Raw genomic sequence first — 20,940 nt, 5'->3', positions numbered from 1 at the left:
CTTTAAATAGTGTTAGTCAGCATGCTTACTCTGTGTTCTGATTGGACTCGGTGTCAACTAGGCATATGTTAATGCAAACAATCGTGTGGACAAAAATGATTATACTTGCTTTTCTTTCCTTACTTTTCCTACAAGCTTTGCTTCCAGTATGATGGTTGTGTTTCATCTGCTGTTTGCACAACTTTTACTATGTTGACATCTGGAATTGGAGGCCTTATGGCCAACACACTCGATCATTCACTGTAAATATTAACAGTAAGGTGGCAATAACTTTGATTAGGATGGGAAAATCTGATTTTTTTTTTTAGCTCAACAAAGTCACATCCATGCCCCCAAAAACACAGTTTTGCATACTAAAGCAGGTTGTGGTTGTTAAGATTGTGCTCCTTTCTTTGCACCCAACTAGTATAGTATCCAGTACACCAGCAACCAGGATCAACTTCTGGTGTTCACCATTAAATTAAGCCTTGACCAAGACACCAAGGCAATATTTACGATTGCGTTGGAACCTCCTGAATCCTCAATGCTCTTTCTGCAAAGAACGAGGTACTGACGTTACATGATGTCCAATAATGTGAAAGTATTTAAGTACATTATGCCTCTTTTTAACCCCCCCATGATCTTTAGAGATGGGGTCATTTAGACCACACAGGTTTTTTACTCTGTCCGGTGGCAACGCACTGACCCCACATGTGCCTTTACGAGTTTTTTGTTTCATTTGTAGTTTCGGGAATTGACGGTCTGACGGGACAACCTCCCGCTTCCCCGCTGTCTGACCGTGACATTTGTCATCAGCTAAGACCGCGAGAGGGTTAGTGTATCCAGCTGTTTTGTTGCTCATTGACAAACATTTGCGACTATAGCTGAAAGATTTCAGTGTGAACATTAAACACATGTTTTTTATTGAAGCATTTCACAGTCACACTGGACGGGTTATGGCTGATATTGTCTCATTTATCATTCTTCTTCCTCTCTTACAGCTAGCTATGGAGCTTACCCCATCTGTAAAGGCTGCTCGGTGTGCTCCAGGGATAACGGCTGCGTGAACTGCCAGCCCAAACTCTTCCTGTTCTTGCGAAGGGAGAGGATGAGGCAGTACGGCGAGTGTCTTCACGACTGTCCAGCCGGATACTACGGCATGCGCAGCCCTGAAATCAACATGTGCTCCAGTAAGGACCCCCACCCTTCACCCCAAACTCTTCCTCACCTTCAATCCCACCATGCAGGCCTCAACTACACCCCCACTTCGGTTTCCCCCATTTTCCCACAGTGCTCGATTTACTGTCAATTATCAAGAGGAGACACACATACCTCACAATTTGAATGGTTTGTCTGTCCGCGCAGGTTGATGTTAGTGAAGCTTCATCTTAGCATCACGTCCCTCGGGATGAGCCTGCTGTTTCTCATCCGTCTGTAACACCATCCTAACCCTTTAATGCAAAACATGCCCAAGTTATGAGGCTGTCTAAAGGTACAGAAATCCAGGAGAAGTCATAAATAACTCACTATTCTGAAAAAACAGCTTTTTACTTCAGTTTGTGCTTCTTTTTCCACGATGCTATCTCAGATCATCAAATAAATGTTAATAGTGGGAAAATTACGATTTTTAATGATTTAATTAAAGATAAAAAGTTATTCAAATTAACCTGGCTCTGTGTGAAAAATAACTAATTGACTCATGTTAAATTATAAACGAACTATCAAAGATATGACAAATTTAGTTTTCACCACTGAGTGCACAATGACACACCTGAGAGGTCTTAGAAGAGCTCAGAAAAACAGTTCACTATGATCTTCATTCCCTTTGGCTGTGATCGGATTAAAGAAAGAGCCCCCCACCCCCGAAAAAAAATATATTAGCAACCATTTCACAGTTCAAAGGCTAAAGCCACAACTGACCAAAAACCAATATTTCATTTGCCAAAAAAACATTTTCATGAGCCAAAGGCAAAAATATTTTTGCCGATGGATGAGACAAAAGTGGAAAACAGGTGAAGGAAATAATGAATTTAAAACAAGCATGAACTCTTTCGCCTGGAAAAGGATTTACGAGGAAGACTGAATGTAGTTTTCATTGCCTCAGTTTTATTTACTGTTTCCGAGATGAAAGCATTTTCCATATTTTGGCAATCGTCACTCCTTTGTTGCAGATTTTTTTTATGGCATGCAAAACACTTTTGGTCTCGGGCTTTAAGAGAGGCCACACCTTTGGTCTCCGTGGCTCCGAGGAATTTCTGGTTTGCAGTTAATGAAAAATCCAAACAATAACACTGACAAATCAAAATGTTCTCAAGCGTAGTTGTTAAAGAATAACACTCAAATCCAATTAATGAAAAGTACCTTTCTCCTCCTTATGTAGCACCCTGATCTCATAACCTTATGTTAACATTGATTATGCTCGGAGAGACGGAGAGGGACTTTGTAGGTTTATGCAGAGCCCGAGGTGTTGGCTGAGGGTTTCGTATGAAAACAGTGAGAAACTTGAAGCTTTTTGGTTCCCTGAGCCAAACTTCTGACAGACGCACTAAAAACGTATCCCCAGCGGACGGTATCTGAACCTTAAGGCTGAAATATATGAACATGTAGCAACTCCTGAGACAGAAAAGTACTACATTCTGCTTACCCGATCACAGCTGACCTAGAAACAAATAAATCTTTTATGTTAATTCTATCTGCAAAAGTGAAACACAAGTTAAAGAAAAAAATATATAAGTAAGGTAAATAGTGAGACATACAATAGGCTACGTCACCGTTGGTCGAAAATGCGATAAAAGTAGAATTTAATGCTATTAACCCTATGGAAGTTGCGAGAGGCATGCTCATCAGTTTTGTTCTTTCACCTTCCCAATAATTTAATTTACAATTTGGGAACTGCCTGTAAGATTTCAGCTGCTCCTTAAGGTTTCATGTCCGGTCTTGAGTAGAATACTGTTCTGCATTTTGCAGATTTTTCTCTGTTTCAGAACGACTTCTTTAAACCAATGATTACTGAGAAGCTTCTGTGGAACTTGCTGACAGTCTGAGGAGGCAATTCAGTCATTTGAATCAGATGTGTTGGAGTAGGGACAGATCGAAGCGCCTGCCCACGCCAACACGAATAGCTTGCAAAAGGAGATTTTTCTGCTACGTTTAAACACCGAAAAACACAGTCTTGGGTAAGAAAAGCTGATTTTTATTTACATTTTTTCAAAATCGGAATGCTCGTTGCACATGTTAAACATTCCCAAATTCTTTAATCTCTCTAAAATGCACAATAGTGGTCAATAAAGAATATATATTTTTCCCAAGTAACTTCATCCAGACTTGAAAAACCAGCAAGCGGCGGGTTTTTGTCCAGACACACGTCTGTTTGCTAAATCAGCACCACAGCTCCCGTCCAGTTTTATTAATACTTAGCATATTAGAAGGAACGTCCTATGCTCCTCAGACATTATAAACTGTTGTCGTTTCTTACTTAACTGAAAGAGAAAGACATCTTGTTCTTGGGTAATAAAAGCGATTTTATTTATGTCAACTGAAGCATGGAGAACCACTGTATTCCCATCGTGTTTGATTGAATTTTGACCAGCAGTTTCTGATGCTTGGCTGGATAATCTGGACCCTTTGCCTTACACAGCGCTGTTAGAGCAGCATCTTGTATTGTCACGTAGCATTACATCTCAGGACGAGGCTCACTTTGATGCGATCGCTGCTTCACTCAGTGCTCTTTAATCCAGTTTTGGATTTGGCCTTCTTCCTCAGCTGCTCTCCATGTGTCATCTTTTGTTTTTGTTTTTTAAATGAAACGATTCAAGTCCAGTCTCCATGAACTGATATTTTATTGGTTTAGATGTAAAATTATGTTGTTTTTTTTCTTGAGCTGGTCCAGCTAACTGGTTCCCAAAGGCTCAAATATGTCTACAACAAACGACAGTGAGAAATTAATGGCCGCGGCAGTGAGAGCCGCCTTGCGCTTTTGGTTTTTGCAGGGGCCCGGAGCTCGGTGTTACGACTCTGTTGTCATGAGCTTTTTAAACATGACTTCTAGAAATCACTGAAGGAGCAGCAGCTGCTTGTTATTATCCCATAGTTTGTCTGTGTGAGCTTATCTCATTCAAGATTTTTTTTTTTGTGGACTCCCTGACTAAAGAAAAACAAAAGCTAGACAAGGATAAGGTCTACACACTCAGCCACTTACTGGGCTGAAACCTCACTGTTTTTCGCCACACAACTACAGATTTCAAAGGTACCAGTTACCTACTGTTCAGGTTACTGGTGCTGTTCAGTAGGTAACCGGATGACAAAAAGGCATCAAGACTGCCAGTATGCCAGTGATATGTAAAGTAGGTGTGTGGGCTATGGTTCAGGGTCAGGCTATGGTCCGATGAAAGACCTCAGGATAGCAAAGACAGCGAGGGTGTGTAGAGGAAGTAACTCCGAGTTTTGCTAGAGTCAAATGGCTGTATACACTGGCAGCTCTCTTCCCATCAACTCGCTCTCATTCAAGCTCCTTGTTTCTTGTTCTAAATCTGGAGGGTATTTCCACCACACAGTCTGGCCAAGGGAAAGAACAGTTGCTTTTGGCCTTTGAGCTTTGTCAAGGGACATCTAATCATCACAGCTTTGCTAACCGCTCTTTTAGATTTGCCAGTCAGTAGAATGGATCCATAAAACCAAGCCCTTCTACATGCTAACGGTAGCCAGAAACAGACTGTTATTTTCATTTCACTTTTTTATTATCTAAAAGAAGAAGAAGAAAAAAAGTAAACTGTGGACTGTCTGTGCTTGAATGCTCGCATGAGGTTTGAGCGGCGTGAGTACGTGCGAGCGCTAGAGCTGGCTGAGCATAAATAAGTGGAGGTGGGCATATCACAGACGGTGTGAAGAAGCTAGAAGGACCGCTGACACATCTGTCATCCCCGATCTCCCTCTGGAAGGTCCTGATTGGCAGGAACACCACCTCTGCCTCACCTATTGCTGTGCTAGGGAGGAAAGGAGCGCCCGAGTGGAAAAAAAAAACAAAAAAAAAGCCCCACAGTGGAGAGAGTTGGGAGGAAAATGGCAGCTCTAACCTTTGTTGCGAACTCCTGCCATCTGCACCCCCGCACGACATGGCTGGGTGGCAGTGAGGAAGCCAAACAGCCTTTGTGTCAGCCAAACCTAGAGCCTAGAGAGTAGGTCAGGGCTGTTCAACGTTGGTTGTGAGGTAAAGATGGAGAAGATAGAAAAACATGGTTTGTTTTCCCATTTTCTTTCTGCCAGGCATTTTTACAACATCTGCACTTCGGACGTGGCGATCAGAGGCTGGGCACACCCTCTTGTGCTCAGATGAGAATACATCTGACAACTAACCTGTCAGGTCTATCAGCTCTCCAAGACATATCTCTGTCTCAACACACCGAATATTCATGCTAATTAGTTGAGTGAGTGCGCACGGAGCTTTGAGAAGAAGCAGGAAGTGACTGAAGCTGACACGTGGCTTTAAGTGTCCTCGATAAAATCATCGGGTTACTCATCCAGACCACAGCTGAGGGGCCGTCTTCTGCCAAGCAGGGCTATTAGATCCCAAGTCACATTTGGTGACTCATCTCTCAGCTTCAGATTCGCTTGAGATAAAATCTCAAGAGCGACACAGAAACGAGTAAAAATGCAAGATGCGATCGCGGCGTAACCCGCAGAAAACGTCACCTATTTCAGTGGCATCTTGTGCAGCTCTTCTGAGCAGTCATGAGGCTTTTCCGCTTTTCCGCTCATAATATAATGACTCATGGCCAGAACCAGTCCGAGAGATAATAAGGATAATACATTTAAGTCCGGGGAACAGGAGGCCTTCACTGGGATCCAGTGACCTCATTACGTCTCATTAGTCTCCCTGTGGCACCTAGATGAAGACTTTAAAGGTGGTCCTGAGGTTAATCCCACTGGGGTAATGAACCCACTCCCTTGTGTCTTTTGCTCTGGCACTGCTGTACATGTTGCTTTCGCATTCGATGTGTGTATTAGCTCCCTCCCTCGTCCCCTCACCGTGGTCTAGATAGTCCTTGATTGAGCCGTCAATCCCCGTCGGCCCAACTCGTTCTGATAACCTCTGACCCCTCCGTCTTCATCGTGACGTCCATGGTGCCTCATTTGTGTTCCACCTCCTCTATTCATCACAGGGCGACATTATCATCTCATCACAAAAGCCTTTTTTACGCCGCTCCCTGTTTACATCAGAGATGGGAAACCAAAAAGTGACGCTTTAATCAAAGGCTCGTTAAACGCTACCGTCGTTGGCAGGATCCTGTATTTCATACAGCTGTGTTAGTGATGTTTGCCAACAATAACCAAGACTAGCACAACAAGCTCAGTGCATAAGAGCGCTGACAGATGTTCTTCGTCTCCTGCTCACTTCTTTTTCTCTTTTTTACAATTCACTTTGTGAACTAGGACTCTCTCAGGTGATGACAAGTCTGAGAAGTCTACAGCATGTTGAAAATATTAAGGAACACTTTGTGCTTTTCAGTTTGTGATGCTTTAACTTGCTCCCCGTGTTGCAGTTGGGCTGTACCAGCTTCCAGCATGGCAGACTGTGTTTAGTCTGGACAGAGATGCAGTTTCTCCCAGACAGGAATAAGGGGTGCGGGGGGAGGCAAGAAGTTTGAAAAGAACACTAAGCAAAAAAAAAAGAAAAGAAAGAAAGAAAAAAGTCATAAATACAGCTCCTTGCAAAAGTATTTATACCCCTTGATTATTTTCAATTGTCACGTTACAACCACAAACTTACACAGGCTCAAGCTGAGTGCGATGGAGAACATCTGTGAGTTTTACCACAGATTCACAGTTGGACTCAGATCTGGACTTTGACTGGGCCATTCTAACAGAAGCTTTAATCTAAACCATTTATTCTAGATCTGGCTTCACATTTTTGAGTGATTGTACTACTGATTTTCTTCCACATTTGCCCTGTATTTTCCTCCATACTGCTTCCTAAACCAGCTTCACTGTGTCTGCTGGATAAAAGCATAGCCACACCATGACGCTGCCCCCTACATGTTTCACATTAACGATGGTATATATATATAGATACTCAGTGCTACTTTTGTATCGATCCTTGTCTGAGCAGACCACCTTTTATCGATGTTTGCAGCAGAAAACTGAAAATGTTACATCTTGTTTTTGACAATGTTTTCTTTCTGGCCATCCTTCTATGTAGCCCAGCTAATGGTCATCCTAACAGACACCTGAGCTGTGGATCTCTGCACCTCCTCCCCAATTACTGCAGGCCACTTGGCTTCTTCTCTGATGGATTCTCTCCTTTTTGAATTTGAAAACCACATCTTATTTTTCTACCACTACACAATTATACTTTAAATTGAAGCATATACATTTCTATCAAAATAGTATGAATTCTGTGACGTAATCAAAAGGCCAGTATTGTGTAAAATCAACTTTTTTAAAACTTTGCACTATGTTATAATGTTCTCTCATCAGAAACGTACTTGGAGTGTTGCTTTGATTGTTTCATGCATGTTTGAGAAATCCTTTAATCTCCCATGGTAATCATTCAGTTGTCCAAAACGCCTAGTTGGACCTAGCTCCGCCTCCTCAGAGCTGCAGTTTCTAAACTTCTAAGCTTCCGCCTCACAGAGCACTCCCGTCTGGCTCAGCTCCTGCAGACTAGCCAGCAGCAATTAGCAAACGCCTGGTGGAACTGAGCATCAGCTGAGTTCATTATACCAGCTACTTCTCAGTGCAACACTGGTAAAAACATTGTTAAAGGTTTAATAGAAGAATGATAACTTCCTGAAGGTGGAGTTTTAGAAAAACCAGGAGTTTCTTAAAGAGACAGTGCCCCGATTTCAAGCCGTTAAATTACAAAGTCAAACTTCTTTTAAGTCATATTTGGTATATACAGCATTTTTATAACTGAAGGTAACTCGACTGTGCCATAAAATGACACTCTGTGTCTGGAAAACACATAATATTTCCCCTTTAAATATATATAAATATATTTTTTTAAAAAGTTCAAGAGGTCATAACACATTTTTAGTCTGTTTAGGTTCTAAAATAAGCATGGAGCACGGGAGATAAGAAAACACGCTTAATAATTACAAGGGGTGTCTAAATGTGTACATGTGGAACGCGGAGTAGAAAGTCAAACTGCCGGAGACGTGATTTACGGTCAGCGCAGTCACGTTTCCACCGCGCAGCTTTATTGTAGAGTGAGCCTAACTCTAACCATATCTTATTGGCATGTGTGCGATTGTGCAGAGCGTGTGCGTTCACGGTTTGTTTAGACTGGTCGGGAAAGCGTGAGACCAGAGTGAGTGGGCCGAGGCCATACTTGAGGGTTCAAAGTGAAGTGGGGAGGGACCCCCTCGTTTTGCAGGAATGCCGAGGAGGAGGCCTGATGGTTAGCTGGAGATGGTGTAATTAAGGGGTGTGATTGTGAGAAACCTTCCCTTCTCCGGGCTCTGCAGAAAGGGTCACAGATAAAAGAGCGAGCGCCTCAACTGTCTCGTCCATCTCCGCCCGTAGAAAGAAAGTCTTTTGGGTTCCAGAGCGAGAGATGATGACCTACCTGGGACGCCCCCACACCCACCCATTCGCCCGGAGGCCTCAGATGGAGGTTGGACGTTGAGGGTATCGGGGGGCATGTGTAGAGTCTCTGAGAAGCAGCATAAATTAGACAGCTCTGTGAGGCTCCTTCTAATCATGTGGGGCTGTGCGTCGCCCTGTTGGTGCGGTCGTTGTAATTTAGCTCGGCTCGACGTGTCATTTGCAGGGACCTTGATGACACATTGCCGTGCCTTTTCTTCGGACGACGAGGGCGTGGCGTGAGACACAAAGTTTTTGCAGTTGCGTTTGCCGACAAAACCGGTCCCCCGCCGCCGCCACCGCCACCTCTCAGTTGCGAACTCTTTCGGTTACGAAGCCAAAACACCGAAGGCCCCCGAAACCAGCTTTTGTCGTTGCAACCCATCATTCAGAATTTAATGAAAAGCTGACTTTCCAATAATTTTTGAGGGGGTTGGGTTATGGAAAAATATGAAGATATGGAAGATATACAATAGCATTACAGACACTATTGTTCTTTTTGCAGCACCCCGTATTGAAAGCATGTGAGCTGGTGTGTTTTGCATGTGTAGTTTTGGATGAACCTTGCAGAAAGAGGTCAGCTTCCATCAGTTCCTCATCGTCTCTCTGCTTTTTTTTTTTCTTTGGTGTGTGTGTTTTCACACTTTTGATTTACTCGCTTTGAACAAAAGCCGGAACGCAAGGGTTTCAGTTCTCTACAATAACAATACAGCGATTCCCCCATGTGAAATAATTCACAAATCTTCTACCATTTTAAATTTTCTAACAAGGGAGAGTATAATCCATTCCACCCCCTTTTTCCCCAAACACTTTAGCTCCGAATCAATTCCACATGAAGCGGATTTCTGAGACCCAGATGACTTTTCTTCTTTCTCTGTTTCTCCCTCCAGGGTGCAGGATAGACAACTGCGAGTCCTGCTTCAGCAAAGACTTCTGCACCAAGTGCAAATCTGGTTTTTACCTGCACAAAGGGCGCTGCTTTGATAAGTGCCCCGAGGGCTTTGCCCCGCTGGAAGACACAATGGAGTGTGGAGGTATGGAAAACCGAACAGAGTCAGGCGCATCGAGAGAAAAAATGGGAACATTGAAGAATGTTTGCATTTTTTCATCACCTGTCTAAATCGGCAGGTTTAGACAGACAGATTTAGTTCTAAATTGCCAGACCAATAAGAAATAATTTTTCTATTACAGTAATATCATGTTATGCCCTCGTTATGGAGAGTGGATTCATATGAAAGATGACTGACTTGGCAGTTGTCCAGTCATTGCCGTAGAAGCTGGCTGTTCACAGAGACCTGTAGCAACACATGAAAGTTGAGTGGAAGGAAAAAATATGGTGTAAAACGGTACGAAATGTCATGCTTCCAAGTGTTGAAAAAGTTGAGGGAGACATTTTAAAAGCAGATCTTAATATCAGTTCACTCACCTGACCTGAAAAAAGTAGCAAATCTTTGGAATTTTTCCCAGAGGAAGAAAAGAGACACTGGATCAAACAAGGCAGGTGAGCCTGGGCCTCCTTAACGCTGCTGCAAAGCTCTATTGATTCAGTAATTCAAGCAAAAGGAGCCCCAACCAATGACTCGGTGCAAATACTGTCAAATTGAATAAAAATAGAATTTATATCCCAATGAATCTCATTTGTCAGATTAGAAGTACTGTTTGAAAATAAAAACCTATAACTGGTATTAAACATGCTTTCCATTAAGCTAACATTTATGTTTTTAATAATATATGTTTTTGGTATTGGTCTGATGTAATACTCTAATTTAAATGTCATGTTTTAAGTAGCTGTAGGTGGAAAATAATAAGAAACAAAGCATCCATCGTTGTGTTATTAATCTATATAATGTGCTTCCATCTCAAATACATGAGCTTTTCATGTATCATGTAGAGTTAATATTCTAATTTATCGAAGGACTCTGTGCTGGCATTTTAATTGACTAACATTTCAATATTAAAAACACTTTTCTTATTGGTCTTCTGTATTCTAATAATCCGAGAAAGCAAGTCGTGAATCGAAATCATCAAATTTGTCTTTGAAAACAAAATTCTTGACGTCTCAATTTGAATACGAGCTCACAGGACCCCAGTGAAGCTAAGCTAACCGGTGTGAAAATCTAAATGTATGAGTCCTACAGTTGTCTCTGATGAACACTGCTCTGTAATTTGATGGCACGCCACTTGTTTCTGTGTAACCCTTCGCAGAGGGCTGCGAGGTGGGCCAGTGGAGCGAGTGGGGAGCCTGCACCAGGAGAAACAAAACCTGTGGCTATAAGTGGGGTCTGGAGACCCGGACGCGGCACATTGTTAAGAAACCCCCCAAGGACACAATACCGTGTCCCACCATTGCCGAGTCCAGGATGTGCAAAATGGCCATGAGACACTGCAGGAGAGGTAAGGAGCACCCGCGGGCGCCTGTCGATTGTGCGTTTTACAGAAAGTTGAGCCGATCTCCGTCTTCTCCTGTGTCGCGTCACCCTCACGCTATGGCTTTTGTTTTCATGGTCTGAGCGATTGAGGTTCACTGCGGCGCTTCTCCTCTTTGCTTTTCCCAAAGTAGCTCTTGTTCCAGCCAGCTCTTTTTTTTTCTTTTTTTTCCCGGGGCTTATTTCCCACCATCTCCCTTCCTCTCCTCTGCGGAATCCTTCAAAGTATAATCTGCAGGTTTCCTCAATGGCCGTCTCTGTTTCCTCCTGTCAGCTTGAGAGATTTCTGCGGTATTCAGAGCATGTATGTCAGGCCATTATGTGAGAAGAAGTCGATGGAATTTCTCTGTGTGCGCGTACGGCTAAAGGAAATGTAAACATATTTAAAGGATAAACCATTTTTTTTCTTTCTCAGATGGTCCAGACACGCCATTTGGCAACGAGGGCCTCTGTTAGCGACGCTTTCAAAATAAATGTCTTTTTCCCCTTAATGTGCTTTAACATCGCTCATAAACTTGGGATTAGGATAAGCCCAAATGTAAATATTTAATGCCCCAAATAAGGAAGCGATTACAGTGGCAGATATCAGTCAATCAACAATTTAAAAGAAAAAGACACACGCTAACTTCAAGGATTTTTCTCCATTTTTGGATCGGGCTTGCTGAACAGAACGGTCACTTAGCGAAGTGGTGAAAGAGTAAATAAACTTGAAATAAACCCTGATAGTTTCTCATATTCCAGCGCTCAGAGGGCTGCTGACTGGGTTGGAAACTGTGATCCCATGGCACATTTAGTACTTAATGTCCCGTCTTGTTTGTCAGAGAGTTTCCCTCCAAAATGCCGTGCACCTCACGATTCCGCCATGGCTACTTGACCTTTTTTTCGAGAAGACTTTATGACCATCCTAAATCAAAACTTGGCAATGCTCTGCACAGAAGCAGCGTTTTTTTTTTTTTAAGTTTTTTTTTGTTTCCTTGTTGGTGTAGTCAGCGATTGTAAAACTTGCGCAGAGGCCAGCAGAATACTTAAACCCAGTTGTATGAAAAGCCCTCTTCTCGTCCAGATAGCGTGTTCCAGCTCTAGTGGCCACTGGTCGAGTGTAAAAGTGTCACTGCGTATGCATCTCAGGACTCCTCCAGCATGTGAAATGCTGTGGTGGGCCTGTTTAATAAAGGCAACATTTCATACTTAAGCATGTGTTGTTAATTCCGCACTCCTTGTGAAAAACCCCACTTGGCAAAAGCCGGTGAAACGCAACACTCTACAGTTCAAGTAAAAAATTAAAAAAAACAGGAAAAACTGGAGCCCCAGAGGTTGAACGGGAGGAGAAGCTCCACGCAGACGCAGGGGCTGTTGCATGGAAGTTCAAGGAACTACGTGGTGACATGATCGCTTTCAGTGGGTGATAATGACGAGTAACTCTGTAGGAGGGAGGTCACTGTCTCTAATGAAAGAAAGCCTTCAAAGTCTGCATGAGAAAGCAGGAAAAGAACTAGGAAAAGATATTTGCATAGAGTTATTTTTGTCACGATAAGCAATAAATCAATTAATTAAAATGAGTGCAATAACTTTCCTTTCGACAACACTTGTCCTCTTTAGGTAAGGTAGGGCAATTTTATTTTAGATAGCACATTTTCAGCAACAAGGCAATTCAAAGTGCTTTACATGAGTTAAAAGGAAATACAAACAAAATAACAAACCAAAGGCAAAAAAAAGAGGAAAGAAAACTAATCTAATGTTGTTCTGAAGTATGTCAACTAAGTGCTCCTGTTCAGGGTTGCTAACTATCTAATTCCATTTCTAAATAGTGTTTAATAACGTTGAAAAGTCTGCATTTTGAGAAACGCCGCAAACGCCTGGTACGAAGCAGTTAGTTTGCACTGCCTGTCACTATTGTTGTTTTGGATGTTTTAAAATGTTTTCCATTTCCAGTGTTAAATGTTCTTTAGAAATCAAAGTATTTTTGATTTTTGAGTGGGGTATACATATGTGCGTGATCCATTGTTATTATTCTGATATTAGTCCAAACTGGCCTCGAAATGACAATATCATTTATTGCGATAATATTTGGGACAGTGTATCGTCCTACAAAATGTGTTATTTTGCCAAGTTCATACCCAATGAAGCAGTTCCATATTTTGTCACATTTCATCTTCAAGCATTTTGAAGGTGATGCATCATTTTTGCCTTCACTTTATAGTTATGCAGTACTACAGCAGGTTTTGCGCATCACATGGAATACCTTTCAAATACAGCGGATGATGTGGCTCTGGCATTACGAAAAGTGAAAAAGTTCATTATGTTACAAATTGCGAGGCATTGTACAAAAGTTGAAAATAATCATTCGCACCACGGTAAGAGAAGAGCAGTCCAGTCAAATTTATTTGTAAAGCACATTCCAGTAACAACACAGCTCATAATTCTTCACATTATAAACTCATCTGTACACGTTGCAATGCCACAAAGTACCTTTTCTGTTTAGAAAGAAACCAAATTAAAACTTAGCACACAATTCCGAGAGTCAGAAGTGGATAAAATGTTTAAAATAGCTTAGAGTTAAAAACAAAAACACCTTAGTCATGTCTTTTTTTATGAGCTACCAGTGTTTGGGATAAGCACAGAGTTATATAGCTATTTTGTAAAGACGCTGGATTAATTGGAAACAGAAAATAAGAGAAAGTCATGGCTACACTGGTCTGATCCGCCAGGGTTGTTTTTCTGTTTACAACCAAACTGAAATCACTCTGGACTTTGCTGTTGGGTCTCCCAGCATTATCAAAAGGACACATGCATTTTGAAGAGAATCCGCGGCAATAACAGCAATGGTCCTCCTGCCCGGTCTTGTTTGCATGACTTGGTCCTCATGTTAAAAAGGGGAACCGAAGGGGCGAAACCGAGAGCCTCAGATGATATCGGGATGAAAACCATTTTCACAGCAAACACCACGGTCGCACAAACCGTGGCTGATGTGTTCCCTGCTGAGTGTACACACCGCACATCACTCATGCTGCTGGGATTCATTTAACGCTCTCTGTCTGTGTTTAGTCGAAAACGGTTAGCTCAGTCAAACTCCTCACGTTCAGCAGAAATAAAAAAAACAAAAATTGGTTCTGTGGGACATTTTTTAGCGAGTTCAGATAGTCCATGTTTTCTACCCGATTTGTGGAGTAATGAGTCGACTCCTCGTCCGCTTAGCATTTCCACTGGACCCCTGGGATATTAAAAACACTCATCCGCACTCTAGATCGCCACTGCACGAGTTGAAAACAATAGAGAGACGTTATTAATAGCTGCTCTGGCCCTATCAGCGTCGATGGCTGATAACACTGGGAAATCCCCACAGTGATTTCCCAGCAACTCATCTGACTCACTGGTTTTGCAAAAACACATTCGATTTCTCTCTGATTCTTCTTCCTCTCGTCTGCATCTACATTTCGGCTCCAATAACCTTTGACCAGGCAATATTGGATGTTGGGGAAACAACTTACAAGTGTTAAGGCAACTGCAGCTCCAATGATATCAGTAATCTCTGATTTGAGACTTAAGAGGGAAACGGTAAACGTTTTCTACAAATCGGCTTTTGGATACTTGGATGATCTTGAACGTAACTCAACTGATGTTTCCTGCTTGCTAAGTTTGTTGATCAAAGTCATTTTGTCTTTCTGATTTTTAAGGCTTTCCCTTAAAATATATTTTTTAGGATGAATCTTTATGCACATTCCAAACCTAAAGAACTCACTTTCATATGCACAATATTTGCCTAAACTGAAACTAGATAGCTCTATCCAACATTGTGGTCTTTTACAATGAATCAAAGAAAGATTCCACAAAACTGAATCTCCGTGACTCAAAGAGTATGATATCCTCAAACACAGGGCTTGACAAAAAAAGAAAAAAAAATTGACAGAGTTGCGGTTTGGGATTGGCTGTAAATTCACACAATCTAATGGTTGCCATCAAACACGATAAAAATGACATTTTTCATCACACAAGTCCCTTTTTTTTTTTTTTTTTTTACCCCATAGAAGAACAGAAGTTTTACAGTACGCAGTTATGAAACCAGATTTATAGCATAGCAAATTTTGGACCTGATAACCCAAACACGCTAAAGACCCGACTTTCCAGAGCAGTGCCGTGCAATTTATACTCAAAATCTGCCTTTGAGTGCCGGGCTGAAGCCACAAAGGCTCACAAACACCGTGCTGACCTCATGGAAAGAAAGAGGCAACGAGGAAAAGAGGCGAAGGATAAGAGAGAAGAAACATCTAGTGATTATCTCGGTCATTGGATCTCCGTAAAGGCCCGCGAGTTGAGAGGCTAACGGGCCTTTTGTGGAAGTATCGATCTCCCGTGTGTGTAACCAGAGAAACTCTTGCTGCTGTAGGCCTTAGCCGAGGCCAAGCCATCCATCTCATCAGTCATCCGACTGTAAGGATTCAGTCAGCACTGATTCGCTAAGTCATAACTTCTCTGTACAGTTTGTTTTTGTACTCTAATTGCTCGTGCCTCTTATTCCAATCCAACTACCATCAAGTTGATGCATGTTCTGCAGCAGTGCTGCAAAGGCATAAAAAAAATCCCACCTAGCCTAAGTGGACTACTTAGATACCCCTTTGTAGAGAGACATGCGATGATTAGCAGGATTTAAAGCTGCAGTATGTAGCTTTCATTACAAATATGGTTTTCTACATATCTGAAACTGTCACTTTGCTATGACAGATAATCTGAGAAAAAATAATCAATCTCCTCCACCTTCTCCCAGTTGCCGACTGAAGAAATGCACCGCTCCCAGTCAAAAACAACCAATCAGAGCCAAGAGGAGGGTCTTAGTGCTGCCAGTCAACCTCGTGTACGTGTTGCTCATTGTGCTGATGACGGAGAAGCAACTCACTGTGCCAGAAAAAAAAGTGTATCTGCTGGAGGGATGAGCAGCATGCTCACAAGCTGATTGGCAGCTTTAAGGCCCTCCTCCTGGCTCTGATTGGTTGTTCCTATTTAGCACTGGGGACATCAGATGAGCTTCATTTTTTTCCACAGATGATGTGTCTCATACTTTACTGTCACCACATAGTTTCAACAAATATGTAAAAAAAAATAAAATAAATTTTTTTTGCAAAAGTTACATACTGCACCTTTAATGCCAATTAACATCAATGAAAGGTGACCGAAGAAAAGTCTGCAGTCTGGTCTGAGAAGATATGATGAATATGAATGTTGTGATGCATCGCATCATTACCTTGTTGTTGTTTTTTTTTCCTGAAATAAGTAAAGGTTTCATTAGTCAAACAGTGTTTCAGTCATCCCTGACCTTTTTTCATATATTTTGTATTTACTTTGCACCTTATGATGTCCCCAGATAGAACAGTGAGAAGAATTTGGTTGGTGAATTCTGTCCACAGCCAGTCTGGTTGGTCGGTGCGTTCACAGTATGGCGGACATCCTCGATCTCGCCGCATGCCGACCATCTGGCCGTGTCGCCGCGCCTGTTAAAGGAATCACCACATCAGCAACTCCTGTCTGCTGGCAGGCCTAGCACACAGGCGCACAGCGGACGCTCCTGCATGTGTCGGACCATGTGTTACGCAATTTTGCTGTTTAATCTAACCATGCCAAGGGGATTTAAGCCCTGGCGAATGATGCCACTCACTTCTGAGCATTTTAATTACTCACGGCATGATCACATCTGAGCGTGGCCTGTGTTTAGCTTGGAAACCCGACACCCAAACACATTTCTGGATTTCCTTTTTGTCAAATGCAGCCTTCTTACATCAAACCTGCTTTTTTTTTTTTCAAATAAAAAAATAAAACAAATGCAGACGTTTAACTTGAGCCTAATTGATGGAGCGTGTTCTCGTGTCTGCGAAACAGCACACAGTGCACCGTGGTGGGGAGTTAGAACTACGTTTTTCTCCACATGGGGAGAAAAACATCTGACGTTGTGAACAGAATGTATTTGCGCTCCTGTCATTTCATCAGCAACCGTTTCCAGCGAGTAACAAACGGAGCCAATCCCGTGCTTTCTTAAATCTTTACGAGTGATGTTCGGGCTTAAAATGAACTCGGAACTTCTGAATGAGAGAGCTGTTTCACGGCTGACACGTCCCGCTCCGATTTCTGCCACTGTGGAATGACAGGTGGTGATTAACAGTGATCTCTGGCCCGGCTGATATCACAGACAATCCGGATCAGTTCTTCCCACCAGCGGGAGTGGAGCAAGAAGTGCTTTCCCAGGACAGAAGGAGAGCACTAATTGGCCACCACCCTGTCAAAGTGATTATTTGTGGCCCTTACTGCAATCTATTGTGACTGATGGAGCCACAGCTTAATCTTCATTTAATAAGGCCTCTCTGTAGGGGCTGACACAGTAGCTGGTAAGAAGGAACCTAAATGGCACTCTGCCTCATTCGACCAGCAGCAGCGGCTTGGCTGTGGGCACGGGGTCCAGGGTGGTGTCTGATTGGTCAGAATCACATGCCAGTGCCACCCACTGTGACAGCTTACATTACATAATTATTTAAAGAAAAAATTCCCCCTAAATCTGGTTGTGAAGTAAAAGCACCGCATGGCTCTGTGTACAATATTGTGAAATCTATTGAGGCAGAATATTTTGGAATTTTTGTCTTTTGAAAAGAAAAAAAAAGCTACATATACCTCTAAAGGGTTGTTTTGCTGCTGTAGTTGTGATCATATCTTGATCTGCTGGATTTTTGAAAAAATAAAAATAAAAAAATAAAATCTTGATTAAGATTATCTCTTTTTTTAGATCTTTTTTTTTTGTTTACGCTTTTCTAAATCAAATGTTTGCTCTAAGCTTAAAGTGCCTTTTATCTACGTGGAGATGATGTGATGGTTTAGTATGCATGTAATATGTTTCAAATTTGAGCTTCACCAAAGGATTTGAAGGTAGAAAATTAAGCAAGATGTCAAGAAGAGAATTGTGGACCATCACAAGTCTGCTTCATCCTTTGGTATAATTCCCAGATGCCTGAATGAAACAAGTATAAAAACAATGTTCTGTCCAAACATCAAGGAGACACTCACTGGAGACCGTCAAGGAGGAAACAACCTCCTTGATGAAAAGCAGACGGGTTTTGTGTCCGAGAGATGAATGTTTTTGGTCCAAATGTGCTGACCAATATAATAATAAAAGCAGAAACCTTTATGAAGAATCTTGTTAAAGGTAGTTAGACAGTGCCACTATCCACATAAAAATGAGTTCTTTACCAACATGGGCTGAAGGCTATTCGGTGAGGAAGAAGCCAGAACTCCAGAAACAACATAAGAATCCAGATTACAACTTCCAAATGCACTCAGGGGCAAAGGCTGCGGGTTTTGGTTGTTTGATGGAACTAAATTTGAAGTATTTGACCATCGTTACATTTCAATTTCACAAAATAGATGGCATCGTGGAGAAATTTAGATTTAGGAGGCTTCTTGAACGGGCTAACAACTCTTTCCTTACAACACATAGCTTCATCAGATCTCTACCTATCTGACTCAACACATTCAGGAAAAATTGCTCATCTCCCATTGCTTAGGATGGGGGGGGTTTCTAACTGTTCTCATATAGGTCTTTGACATTTCAGCTCAGAATAAGTTGAAAACAAACCAAAACTTTAGAAAGGGTTTCATAACTGCAGTGTTTTGCTTCAAATGTTGTTTTTAGAGGGTTTAGTCGTGGTCACTTCACACAGACAGACTGGAAGCTACCGCAACCACTACAGTCGTCGTCACTGTCCTCTCATTGTGTGCACGCAAGTGAACAAGTTTTATATTTTTATAACTATGTCGAACTGATAATCTATGTTCCTGTCTGGGCTTTGCAGAGATGGCCTAAAACCAAACATTTGGATTTTGTTTTCAGCTTCTCGCCATGTGCCAGTGTTAAATCTTTCATTGCGATAAAATTACAAGCATTCGCCTCTGCTCTGGGTACATTCCTCACTTTAGTGAGCAGGGTAGGGAGTTTATGATGCTGGAGACCGAGAGGAACGGGAGTGGGGAGGGGGGTTCTCTGATTAACTTCCCGCTAGGTGCCTCTGCTCTCTGACCAAAATAAATATCGCTGCTGTCATTTTGACAGCAACTGTCTTCGGAGGGCAATTTTTTGAAGCACCCCATGATCCTGTTGGCTCTTAGATGGAGAATCCATCGTCATACCACAGGCATGAGCCATAAACATGTGGATGCCTTTCAAAGACCATGGGGTGGAGGGAGGTAGCAGAGGAGGGGTTAGCCGCACTCACCAGGGCTCCATTCTCCACATTATTGTCATCTGGTCGTTTCCATGCAGGAAGAAAGAGGAGGGGTGCGAGGGAAGGACGTGTTTAGATCACTGGGCCTGATTGAGTGGTAGCTTTCTTGTACTGCCTTTTGTAGGCTCATCTTCACCTTTCGGATGATCGACTCTGTTGATGTTATCGCTATCGGCTAAGCCGCAGATATTCTAATAGTGCAGCTTACATTTCTGATGCAGAATATGTTTACCACTGCAGATACTCCGCAACTACAATGTGAAGTAAAAAAAAAAAAAAAAAAAGAGAGACTTGAGGTTAAATCAGTCATTGCTCAGTTGGGAGACATAAAGTTGTTTGGTTCTCCGCTCTGAATGTGACTTTAATGAAGATATGGGACTCTGGAAGGGTGTTTGAGACTTCACTTGTCATCCTCTGGCAGAGGAATTAAGGCATTTGAGCCAGCATCAACAACCGTAAAACAGAGGATGTAGAGTCGAAAACAAATCGGTGCAGAGATGGAAAGAACCAGAACAGTCAAAGCGGACTGCTTTCTTGTTGTCATGCCCCACAAACAGGATCAACTCCGCCCCCAACCCCACTGTGCAGCGTGCAAGCCAATCTCGGCCATGACACGGTCAGAGATGTATAGCCAACGTTCACCAGACGTTTTCTTCACGGGCAAATGGAGACATTTACACCCCGTGATTTTATTTTATTTAATTTTATTTTTTACAGCAATAGTAATGCAGTCTTTACAAGGATGGGTTGCAACAGCTTGTGCGAAGATCTTTGAAGTGACCAGACTTCCAGCTGTATCGGTGATTGATGTTTCACAAAACGGAGTTGACCAAAGCGGATTTGTGGGGTCGTCGAATGCGTCTTTTAAATCCACCGGCTGATTGGTTTTAACAGAACAGTTTCGGCGGTGGCACGTTGTAAAATTGGTAATAAAACTTATTCCTGCTCATTAAGACGAGGTACTATGTTTTGATTTCAGGAACGTATTGATGGTCTACTTGTATTTTTCCTGGTCTGGAACAGATTAAAGTTGACAGTAAGTCAAGTTTCCTCATTGGACTAATCGTAGCTTGAAGCAGGCCCCCGTATCGGAAGTCCTCGCGTTGTATTTAGATAAGCGGAGATGGTTGGAGTGGGCTCATTGCGCCTCCTCTTTCTGTCTGCCAGACCTCCAGTCCAGAGCTGCTGCCAGCTCTCCTGTGGGCCTGCGGATCTTTTCATCTCCCCATCCGCAACACGCCAGACAGATGAGGATGCACATGCACGCAGACATCCACAAAACCAGAATGTGAGAAACATGTAACAGACACCGGCAAATATTTAAAGAGGCCCCACAAGCAGAAGAAGTCGCCACATTATCTGCTCCCTTCCCCAGCCCGGTTTGCTCCGTCTTTCCCCGGTCTCGCGCTCGGATGACACGAGCCTGCTTGTGTATCGCGTATCATTGTGCTTGGCCGGGAGAACAATGTGCATGCCACAGAAGAACAGGTTTTTTGAGGTACGCGTCTCACGGAAGACGCTTTTTCGGGCACTGCAGTGCTCCCTCACCAGTGGTCTGGCGAGAGGAGTAAAGAAGAAAGGCGTGGAGTCAAACAGGGGAGCCTGAAAACATCTGGTGAACAGTTGCTCTGGCTGAGCCATCAGGAGCCCCTCTTCCCTTAACTCCTCTTCCCACATCCCTTTCCTCCATTTCTCTATCT

The 20,940-nt window shown here is 42.6% G+C and overlaps 1 protein-coding gene across 1 annotated transcript in view; it reads left to right on the top strand.

The window, feature by feature from the left end:
• Nucleotides 1-20,940, top strand: part of rspo2 (R-spondin 2) — a 74,675-nt gene that overhangs the window by 33,917 nt on the left and 19,818 nt on the right. Inside the window, 3 exon segments of the mRNA XM_014990411.2 lie at nt 981-1,169; nt 9,450-9,593; nt 10,765-10,953. Coding sequence (XP_014845897.2) covers nt 981-1,169; nt 9,450-9,593; nt 10,765-10,953 — 522 coding nt within the window.

The sequence above is a fragment of the Poecilia mexicana genome, unplaced genomic scaffold, assembly GCF_051168715.1.
Source record: "Poecilia mexicana isolate PSO_F unplaced genomic scaffold, ASM5116871v1 scaffold_16, whole genome shotgun sequence".
NCBI lineage: Eukaryota > Metazoa > Chordata > Actinopteri > Cyprinodontiformes > Poeciliidae > Poecilia > Poecilia mexicana.
Note: the sequence above shows the minus strand (reverse complement) of the source record. Positions and strands in the feature narration are given on the sequence as shown.